The sequence below is a fragment of the Pteropus medius genome, unplaced genomic scaffold (genome assembly GCF_902729225.1).
Source record: "Pteropus medius unplaced genomic scaffold, Ma_sr-lr_union100, whole genome shotgun sequence".
Taxonomy (NCBI): domain Eukaryota; kingdom Metazoa; phylum Chordata; class Mammalia; order Chiroptera; family Pteropodidae; genus Pteropus; species Pteropus medius.
Window position 1 is genome coordinate 22,163,810 of NW_024351073.1, and position 11,630 is coordinate 22,175,439.

The window sequence follows — 11,630 nt, forward strand, 5'->3', positions numbered from 1 at the left end:
CACGCACACACAAACACATGGACAAACACACAGATGCACGTGCACACACATACACACTGAAACAGACAGAAAATTCCTCGAAAATGCTAGCTGGCTCTGATTGAGGATACTCAGCTTTTCCCAAACCACCTTTTCAAGCGAATTTCCATGCAGTCGGCTTGGTTTTTTGACGGCACTGTTTTTAACCGGAAGGCCAGGACCCCGTCCTCTGATGCGTATTCTAAGCAAACCGCTCTCGCCTCCTACTTTTTGTACGTTTGCCTGGCGTCGAGCGGCTGTGGGTTCGTTGGATTTTCCCTTCCCTGTCCACCAGAGAACGTTCAGCGGACAACCCCTCAGAAGCCTCTGGGATTCTCGCCTTTTCTCATAAAAGCTTAATCGCTGAGATTTAGGTTGTGCACACAGTACAGTTGAGGGTCACTGCAAGCCGTTTTGGCTCCAGGATGACCTGTGGGCAGAGCCGAGGCTCACGTGTGCCCTCGTGTGGTCGGCATGTCTGTACCTGGGCGTGCTCCTGGCTGGGCACGGCGCTCAGACCCGTCGCTGCCATGTATGTGCTCCCGATGGTCTTGATCTTTTCAACTCCACTGAATTTTGGCTTGGACAGCAGCTGCAAAGCAATGACAATCTTTTGGTCATTCAGTCGAGGGCTGACCCAAGGCCAAGAGCTTTCTAGAAACACTCTCAACTTCTAGTTCACAGTAACGGGAACTTGAGATGTTTCAACCACCGTTTATTCATTTTTCGACCTTGGGTTTTGTTGGGAAAGGGCTCTTCATGCATTTCACAAAGAGCGTGTCCTTGGAAGGAAATTCAGTGTAATGATTTACTTCCAAATGACATGAATTACTTCTCAAAATCTGCTAGCAAGGGAACCAGGATAAATTATGATGCAAGTGATAATGGCCTCAAATAAATTTCCCGACTGCTTGTTTGAAAGCCCTCTTTACAGAAGTATGATTCAGCGAGTGAGGTCTTCCCTGCCATGATGAGGTTGATTTGTGACCAACTATAGTGCTGAGGATGGGTTTCTGGCCTCTGAGCTGTCGAGGTGAGAGGAATAAAGATCCAGAACAGCTCCTCCCATTAGCTCAGATCCTGATATTTTGTGCCCCATTTACAAGCTTCCTCCTCGACTTCTCTCTGAGATCTCTTTAGATCTCAGGTGACACAGAAAAAAGGTAGACATGAGAACAGAAGCTGTAGGCATGAGAAAGAAGGAGTGGAGAGGGCAAGTGAAGGAAACTCTGGAAAGTTCTACACCTGCTCAGGAGGACAATGGTGCCGACCAAAGACTGGGAGCATCTCCCTGTCCCCAACTTGGCACGTCTGCTTTGAGAGAAGTCTCTTTCAAAATGATATGTCAGAGAGTTTAACATAGAGCAAGTCCCTCTGCCACATATACAGGAGCTCGTCCAACCTGAAGGGACCCTGCCACACACCCACTGGGACTGGGGACATTTGTTCTGCTGAGGGGCAGCTGGAGCAAATGCGTCACCATTCTCACTGTGAACCTGTCATCACAGTGGCAATTTCTAGTAGTCATTATCTCACCATGAGTCTTGAGTCAACCTCATGGTGATAACAGCAGTAGAGAAACGTACAGTTCCCATAAGACGTTTAGTAAGGTTGGCCTGAAACTGTCGTAGTACATCATTTAATCGCTGTATTTCAGAGTTCAATGCAGCATGATGAGTTTATGTTCATGGATGTCCATTTTCCTATATTATGCTTAATATTTATAAGAACGGTATAGCAGCAAAATTCTTAAAACCGGAGGTGTGTTTTGTTCTTATCAGAAAATAAAACACATTATTCTTTGTGTACGCAGAATACTGAAAATTGAAAAATGACACCTGTTTCAAATTGCAAAACACGCATTTTGTCCCTTCTAAAATATATTATTCCGTATTACATATTGCTTTTTCAATAATAAAGCATGTCATCCATGCACAGTTGAAGCTGGTATCTATCTGACAGAGAGCCTGCAGGATGCACTGGCAGACATACCAAGAATCTACTATAATATAAATAGTAAATAAATTATCTTGTACGTAAACATGGAAGGGCGAGTGTTTTCCTTGGAGTTCAAGCCTTTCGAGAAAATTGGCCAGATTTTGGTAGCTGTTCCTAGCGATCACACCATCTCACAAATAAAACACATTCGTCCGTCCAAAACCGTCCAGGACCCAGGCAGGGCAAAAGGCTTCCGCTCCAGCCACAGGAAGCCACACCAAAGGACGAGTGTGAGGACACCCCGCGATGAATGACTTCCCACGCTTGGGCCACGGGACCACGGGCGTGTCCCCCGTGTGGGGCTGGGGCCGCCCGCCCTGCAGACGGAGCTCGCAGTACCTACGTCGTCAAAGTCGGCGATGATCTCGTTGAGGAGCCGCAGGCATTCCAAGCCCTCCTTGTTCACGTCCGACTCCGTGTAGAACTCCTTGAAGTCCGGGATGGAGGCGAACATGACGCAGACACAGGCGTAGGACTGGTGGTATAAATCCTGCGGGCAGAGACGGGGGACGCCTTTTAAAGGGGCATGCTCCCAGGGCGAGTGCTTCTCCATGAGGGATGGGTGGAGCGGCCACCCAATGTCCCACCCCTCTGCCCCACCCCAGCACCAGGCCCTCGAATGTGGCATTGTCACAGGCGAACGCTTCTAACGAGCTGGAGGCAGGCTCACGGTCCTCAGCATGGCGCTCCATGGCCACCACCAGCTGCTACGAGCTGCCCGTCCACCTAAACCTCTCGGCCACCTCGGCCTTCGACAGTCCACGAGGCCAGAGACGTCTGACTTAGGAAAAAAGTGTCCTTTAAGCAACCGAAGGGAGAGGAAATGATTTCCAAACCGCTACCTTGTCCTAAAATGACGCCTGATGGCTTCAGTCTTTGGCTGAGGCCTTTAGACATCTCCTCTTTTGTGTCCCCTGAAAGGAGCAGATGAAACTCATCAGGTTACCAGAAAGAACCAGTGAAATGCCTCAGGCGACCTATCATTTTGTATGCGACACCAACAATACTTAATATGGACATCCACTTGTTTTTAAACAGAAAGAGGCTCGTGGTTCTATGTCCAACAGACGTGAATAAAATTACAATGTCCTGTAAAGAATTTCAAGGTGTTTCCAGTTTTTCCAACATATAGTGAAACCTTCAGGATCAGTGAAAGTTTCGGAAGGAAAGAGTTGCTATGTGGGCACGGGGTCTGGCCCTGGGAGCGAGGGTCTGCCCTCCTGCTGGCCCTGCCCGTCAGGAGCCGCGGGCAGCCCGACAAAGGCAGGATGGACAGGCGCCACCGCGGGGCAGCGCGTCACGGGAATTGCCCAGGTCCAGACGTTGCTCCCAACAAGTCAGGCAAACAGGAAGGAAGAGAGAATCCAGGATCCCCCGGTCTGGCCCGGGGAGCCCGCGGAGGGGCGGAGGGGGGTCTCCAGCGCTGTCCTGGCAGCTGGCCAGAAGTAGTCCCACGGGGCCTGGAATGTTCTTTTCCTCTCCCTCACCAGCCTCCATCTATCTGACTGCTAGTTTCTAGCACTTTCTTTTCAAGCTCAGATGTCACCACCTCACTGACGTGGCCTTTGTGGACTCCCCCAGTTACATGGCCAGTGCCTCTGTAGACAGCAGGATGCCGTCCCCTCCTACGGATGAGGTCGCCTCTGTCCTTCTCATCTCTGTATCCGGGCCCGGCACCGGCCAGACCAGAGGGCAGGGACAACATCACAGACGTGACGGATTTATAGACTGACCTGATACCTAGACCTATAGACATAAGGACACTTTTACATGGCTAACGAACACAGACGGTTCATTCTTCATACATGTAGCGATTTCATTATGTGCAACCCAAAGGTAAACAGGTTGCTGAATAACCTGCTGAATGTAGACAACGCCGGGAGAAGAAACAGAAAACTGAACGGTCTGTGGTCGATCTGTGGACTTGCTCAGCAAGCTCCGTGTGCTCCCAGGACACTGGACCCCGCCCACCACCTGGCACTTCTTACTGTCCACTTCGCATAAGCTTCAGACACGGACCGTCCCACGCCTTGAGGATGTTTGCGCTTCAGCATCACCAAGGTCGAGCTTGTGTATTAACGAGCCCACCCACCTGTAGCTTTCCCTCTCCCTCACCTGCTGCCCATCCTCACCGAATATTCCCTAAGGGTGGGGCTGCGCCTCGCACACCTCTGAGACTCCACCACACTCAGCACAGGGCTTTGCGCATAGTGGGTACTCAAGGTCGTGTTTCTTAAATTAGTAGAGTTCCACAGCAGATACATCTGCCGACCCTTGTCATTCAGGAATATTAAAGAAATTTTGTACATATCATTTCAGAAACCATTTTGACATTGAAACAACACGCTAGCCTTTCCAGCGCTCGTTAAATATCCAACCCTTTAGACCTTCCATGAAATTCCCGTGTCAGCCTATTCAGACGAATGGATTCAACACTTTGATCTGTTCCTGTGTTGATAACGCCCCAGTTTAATGTCTCTGAAATTCTAAGACCTTTAAAAGGCTCTCAGGGAAGTCGTGAGTGGATGTGTGGGACGCGTGGTTTCCTCCTGCCTCTGGATTCGGGTCTCTGTCACCTGCTGGTAAGGAAGGCGTCCTCCCACCCCAGAGAGAGTTTAGGGGCCACTTTCGTGATATATTTGGGACCAAGCGCCTCATACGGAACATTCAGAACTTCACTTAACTGGGAAAGAAAAATGAGAAATAACATCGACGTCATGCTAAGGCGTTCAGAAGTGATCCCGGCTCACTAGTCTTAACTGACATCGGTACGACCGGTCAGTCTCCTCTTGAACATGGACAAATTCAGGCCGATATTGGACTCGATTGAACCCTTAGGCGTTTAGAGGCCATGGGCATCTAGGTCACTGCCCGGAGCGTCCAGCACTCGACCAGCCCGCTGCCCCATCCGGCCATCAGCCCCCTTCGTCTCACCTCGTTCTTCAGGCTCCTGGCCAGGAAGTGCTCAGCCACGTGCGCAGGAAGCACGTTCTCCAGCAGCACGCGGTTCAGGTTCTCCATGGTCTCTATCTCCTCCCGCTCTTTTTTGAACTTGTTCTTCCACAAGAAGTCTAACCTACAGTAATATTCATTCTGTTACAAGAGGACACAGAGGTAAAGAAACAATAGGCATGTTGTTCTGCCAGAGAGGAGACTTTTAAAGAGAAAATAAAAAGAACCAAACCAAACCAAAAAAAAAAAAAAGCCCCAAACAAGAGGCTGTCACCTTCCTACAAGCCCTCTGTTCTTTAAACGCCTCATTCGACTCAACTTTGGGTTTTGTAGACAATAGGTTCAGGAAAGAAAAAGCCTCGGAAACAGAGAAGATAGTGAGCCGGCAGTTTGCCCGAAAGGACGTGAAAGCTTCCTGCATAGTTATGGTAATCCAAGATGGCTCCGGGTTTTTGTTTTTTGGTTTTTTTTTTTGAAAAGAGGAATATTAGAATATAAATAGTGAATAAATGAAAAATGGAAAGCACATTAGAAGAGACAGTGCATTGTTTGATGATTTGCATTTAGAAAATAGTAGTGTTCGTTTGTGGCAGTTTGCCTTTAATATTTAAAAATCAGTTTTCCCCTACCGCAAATTATATAATTAAGTATTCACTGAAAAATATGCATTTTTTTTCCATTTGGTATTCCACCGTATTGAGAGAACGACATTATATTTAGACAAAAATTCATTTTAATATCATTTAATTAAGGTAGTGCCTGGTAATAAAGCGTGTATTCACACTTTATAATGTATTAAAATTCAATGTTTTTTTAAAGCCAGTAATTATTAAAGTTGTGGAACTAGAGAGGCCTGTCAAAGGGTCGCTTTGGTTTGGGCATCGTTTCTTGCCAACTACGATGTAAATAATTTAATAGAATGAAACAGACTTGGGTGAATCCTCCTATAACAGAAGAGCCCCATGGAGAGAGCGTATTTCAACACAGCTAATAAGTTATTTATTCACAAATAAATGTGAAGAAGAACTAAATACAGGGGGTTTGTTTCTTTTATAGTTTGGTTGATTACGCTACTGACAGCGAAAAACCTCACACGTGCGCACACACGCACACACACACACACACGCACACACACGAATGGCCTCTCATCAGCAAATGGCAATTAAAAACTTCCCCACGATGAAACCGAAAGAACTATCATCACTCATCAAGTAGGTTTGATTAAAGTATGTGTGACACACTCAAAAATTATTCCTCATTTTCTGGCGTGGCATTTATTTTTTATCTCATATAGCTAGACTTTTTTTTTTTAAAAGATTGTAAGATTTTTAAGATTGTTTATATTAAGATTTCACATTAATGCCACATTTTCCACTCTCTGTATTTACGGTAATCACACTCCGTAGATATTTACTAGAAAAGGCCTCTTGTTCGGAGAGCAGATGATTTATCCGGGCCTTCTGGGGGCTAAATCAGTAGTGTGGCTGGGGTTAAGCGAAACGACATTGAGAAGTCACAGACGCCCGCTCAAGACCAGGCATAATGGAATTTCAAGCAGAAACACTTAAGCCTTGTAGAGGAGCTGGAGCCTTTAGTTCTTGCTTCCCAGGGGACAAACATGGTCCTTTGTTTTTGCCAGAGAGGCGTGTGGGCCCCCCCACCAACTTGGATCTGAACTTTCACACCCGGTGACATCAGCCTCACTCTGGGCCACTAGACTGCCACTTGCTGGTCTCGTATCTTGCATGGCCCACCTAGAATGCAGGCCCTCGATGGCAGTGTGCTGTGTGAACTCGGGAGATCCTTCAGCTGACCAAGCGTTTCTGCCAGAGACTCGATTTCAGTGCAGAGGGCAGCGCCGTAGCCTTGTCCAGGGCATGTGTTATGTTTTCAGCAGGGTTTCTTAGACACCCGCAGCGATAATTAGTGTAGTAATTTGCTCAGGAAACAAACATGCCACCATCAGTTCAAAAAAGATGGTCATGGGGCAGGGGTGCCATTAGGACAAAGGGGACAACAAAATAAATTGCAAAATGTCTGTGCTATGGTTTACAAAACCATTTAGGAAATAAATAACTCTGAGGACATGAATATTTATAAAACTTAAAACCCTTATTTCAAGTATCGGATGTTTGTTTATAATATACTTGTTTTTCTAGAAGGGTGTGCAGAAATACTACATCTCAGACTTCACGGTTCTTGTTGGCCCGCAAAGCTTGAGACCTTAGGAAATCATTCTCCTGATGATTTCAGACTGGGGGGACAGCCTCCTGGGTCTCCTTGGTGCATCTTTCATGCCAGTTGTTACAGGACAATTGGGGACATGGTCACTACCGTGGGAAATAATAACATTTTAGGTCTCTAGATGTACATGTTACTTATAATTACATTAGTGACAAAAAAAGGAATGACACCATGTAAGACTGGCATCAACACTACTGTGTTAAACTGATGCTCAACCATAATATTAATGCTTTTGATTATTTATCTTAAATCAATTAAGGGAGCGACCGATCAACGCGCAGCCACTGGATTCGACACTCATGCAGTAGGATTGAATGTTTATCATCTCAACGATCAATAAAAATTTGGGAGAATTCATTTGATTCTAGGTCCTTAAAAGGTGCTGCTGTGAAGTAATCTGAGTGATCGTTCTAACAGGAGAAAGTGAAGTGCAAAGCATTAGGCACGGAACGGAGAACAGGTGATGTGACAGAGGGGACGGCCATGTGGTTTCCTGAAGGATGATCATTTAGGTCAGCGGTCCCCAACCTTCCTGGCACCAGGGACCGGTGCTCCTTTGAGAATCTAACGTCTGAGGATCTGAGATGGAGCCGAGGTGGGGAGGCTGCGCATACAGATGAAGCTTCGCTCGCTCACCTGCCGCTCACCTCCTGCTGTGCGGCCCGGTCCCTAACAGGCCATTGACCCGCACAGGCCACGGCCCGGGGATTGGGGACCCCTGATCTAGGTGATATTCTGCAAGAAAGCTCGATTCTTTCACATCTAAAGCACAGGGTTTCCTGAGGGAGGCTACGCCTTTTCTCTGCGTGAGAACAGACAGCGGGTCCGTACGGAGAAAACCAAGAATCAAGACGACAAACAAAGCCAGGAAGAAAGAACAGGTCGTGGTACGAGGGGTTAACCGAAACGGTGGACTGTTGAAAATGCCAGCCGAAGAAAGCAGAACCAAGCAGGTGCCGGGGACAGAGGCGGGAGGGCGGCGGGGTGACAGGCATCTCCCAAGCTGTGCAGGGCAGAGCTGCCTGAGGACAGCGGTCAGCTCCAGGGACCAGGCTGAGGGCTGCCCCATGACCTCCGAGGGAAGGTGGCCGCTCACACTGCTCGGGAAGATAAAATGCGACAGTGTTCCCCAGGCCGCTGGGCTGGCAGCCACAGTTCTGGACTCTGCCCTGACCACCGACAGCTTCCTGCTGTTTAACAGTCCAGGGACATGCCTGTAACTTAATTGGCTTTGCACCTGAGCTGGTTATTTCCAAACAAATAAATCACTTTTTGGTTTCACACTCTCCATCAAAGAACTCAACGCAAGCTTTGAGGCAGAGGAAGAATCCTGCCTTAAAAATCCTGCACCCACAGCCTCTGCTGGGAGACCAGCAGGGGAGGGGGCGCCCCAAGGAGGAGCAATTTCACACGCATCACGAAATAAAATGTTTGAACGGAAAACTATTATTTCTAGAAATGATTGCAAGTGACAGCGAAAGCGTTTATACCTACTTCAAAGAAAAAGAAGCATGCTATATATTCTGAAAAGCAAATGAAACCCCAGTCAAGGGGCTGTCAGCTATTGAGGGAATACTTTTTAGGCTTACAAAACCTACACAATGTACTTTGAGATGTAACGGGAAAAATAATTCACATATCTAACATTCACAAAGTTTGCCACTTGTGAAAAAAAGAGAAACCTTTATCCTTTTGTGAATATCTAAGCCCCCACTCTGTGTGCTACTCACTTTTTTCCCACACAAGATGATTCTGATGCTTCAACATTTGTTTGCATGAAATGCACGCCAGCAAAGTATTATTAATACGGTACTTTAGAGAACTGATATTAAAAAAAAAAAACCAACAACAACAAAAAAACAGACTTCTTACCTGTCTACCCAGAACGAGCAGGGTGGCGAAGAAGATGAAGAGAGACACCGAGCCCATGGTCTTTAAGTCTTTCCAAATACCTGGTCTATTAAAAAACAAACGGACAGACAAAAACAACACAAAACAACATACACAGGACTTAGAATTTGTGTAGCAACAAATTTCAGAACCTCTAGTGCATTCGTATTTTCCTCCTGCGACACACGCACACATTTCAAATAGATGTTCACACCCAGAGCGCATCAGAACAAAGCGATCCTATTTTGAGAGCTCGATAAAAAAAATCTTCCAAATTAATATAGGTTTCTTACTTTGTACCAAGCTCCACCAAATCTAAGAGGAAGGAATACCACAGTATTAATAATATTCTCTTTATACTTCTGGGATCCATACAGATAATTTGATATGTGATTTCTCCAGATTTTTAGTTATTATTCTGGGAAAGAGATGGTTTGCTAGAAATTAATAATCATGTGAGGTATAAAAATGAAGTAGGAAACAATTTGTACGAGCTACTCTAACCTGGGAATAATACGCTTTCATATAACTGTCTCCCTCCCTCCCTCCCTCCCTCCTCCTCCTCTCTCTCTCTATCTCAATTTCCCCTCTTTAAGTTTTCAGGATGAAATCCACTGTGGACTTTCACGTGCATAGGTTGTCCTATCCCTGAGTTATACAGTAGCGACTACAGAGCTAATAAAATTGAGAAAGTTTCTAACTCTATGACTTGTAATTCAATGACAGTTCTGACCAAAATGTGACCAACTATGCTTCCTTTCATGCCTAAAAATCGGAGTCTGGAGACTTAGACGCCCAAACATGCCCGTAGCCACACACTGATTTACAGCCGGCCCTCATCCTGAGGCTGCATTCTGGCAACTCCAGTTGTGAGTGTCCAAATGAACAAAGGAACCCAACGAACTGAGTGACAGGTAAGGAGGGGTCACTTGGTCAACCAGTCTCTAACCTGAAGGCAAAAAGTTACAGTGAGGTGACAACGACGTTTTCATTACTCTCTGGAGAGAAAGCAGTCCCAGCATGTAGACACAAACATAACCCCACATTTGAAAACAAATCGTGTTTTTCTGGCTGAAATGAGCCTCTATCTTTTAAGAAGATAGGACCCCTAGTTTCTGTCGTGTTGGTACCAGGAGACAAACCGGGGTAAAGGCGAGGTCGGTGGACACCTCTCGCCTCGTCGTCTTTGTCCGTCGACGGACACTCACACGCCGGCTGCTGCGCACGCTGCCACAGGGAACGCGGGGCGCAGATGTCTCCTCGAGGTCCCGATCTCACTTCTTTTGGAGAAACGCCCACAAGTGGGACTGCTGGGCCACATGCTGGTTCTGTTTTTAATTTCCCGAGGAGGCCCACGCCGTCTTCCACGGTGGTGGACGCCCTTCTGCTTCCCACGGAGAGTGCGCGAGGGTCCCGTTTCCTCCCCCCTCACTCACACTTGTCACCTCGCCACGATGACGGTTACTCTGACAGGTGTGAGGTGATGCCTTGCTGCGCTGACATCAGCATTTCCCTGACCATTGGCGATGCCTCGCCTTCCCGCGCCCGCGCCCACCACCCACGGGTCCTCGGAACCCGCTGCGCCTCTGCTCCCTGTGTGGCAGAATGGTCACGCGTGCTTCCTCCCCCGTGCCAGGCCTGATGCCGACGGACTCCTTGGGTTTTCCCAGACAAAACTCGCTCAAGTTCAAGTCCCCACATTTGGCCGCCTTCCACGTGTGCTCGCCAGCCGTCTGCCCAGCGCTCTGTCCGCCGCCCTGGCACTGCGCCCGGGGGAGGCGCGTGGAGCAGAGGGGGTACCTGCAGGCCGGGTGATCCCCGCTTGACGGAAGCCTCGGTGCAGGAAGCGGAACCCCTTTAATGCCCTTCCAGAGTCCTTTAATGCTCTTCCGGAGTGTTCACGCCCCCTGTCGTGAAGCTTCCGAGTCAGCACCCTGGAGGGGTCCAGACAGATGCGCGTGGGCCTCCTTGGGCGCGTCCTCCGCGGCCGGACGCTGCAGGTCGAGGTCGGCTGTGCCTCCTGCCGACTTCGATGCGTCCAAACTTGTGTTTTCCTTCCAACAGTGTGCTGAACCGTCTCCTCTGGAAATCTGGACCCCACGAGGGCCCTCCAGCTCGTGGGTGACTATTTTCCAGCACCTCCCAGACTATGGTGGAGAAGGGCTGGAGCAGGTTCATGGCCACCGCAGGGTCCACAGCCGCGACCGAGGTCTGTACGACCGTCACCTGACACTTAGGGGGGGTCAGACTCCTCCGGGGCCCCTTGGCATATGGTGCTGGACCCCACAGCTCCCGCAAAGGCGCCCGTGTCCGTGGACGGATGCGGAGGTTGGGAAGGGAAAAGGGAGAGACGCCTTCTTCTGCCCTGATGCCAATGGCCCTTCTCTTCTGCATTTCTGAATCTCCGCAGTGACACCTCCGGCCTCCTCCTGTAGCTCCCGGCCGGCACGTCCTCTCATTTCCGAAGCTGTACAGACTCGACCAAGATTCCCTGACGAGTCTCCTTTCGGCCTTTTAGAGACACACGA

General features: G+C 48.4%; 1 protein-coding gene across 2 annotated transcripts in view; it reads right to left on the bottom strand.

The window, feature by feature from the left end:
• ADCY2 (adenylate cyclase 2) overlaps positions 1–11,630 on the bottom strand; it is a 316,696-nt gene that overhangs the window by 22,960 nt on the left and 282,106 nt on the right. For both annotated transcript variants that reach the window (XM_039842794.1, XM_039842793.1), the window contains 4 exons: positions 9,085–9,169; positions 4,951–5,109; positions 2,360–2,506; positions 503–610 (listed from right to left, as the gene is read on the bottom strand). In XM_039842794.1, the coding sequence (XP_039698728.1) occupies positions 503–610; positions 2,360–2,506; positions 4,951–5,109; positions 9,085–9,169 (499 nt within the window). The remainder of the gene's footprint in view (positions 1–502; positions 611–2,359; positions 2,507–4,950; positions 5,110–9,084; positions 9,170–11,630) is intronic.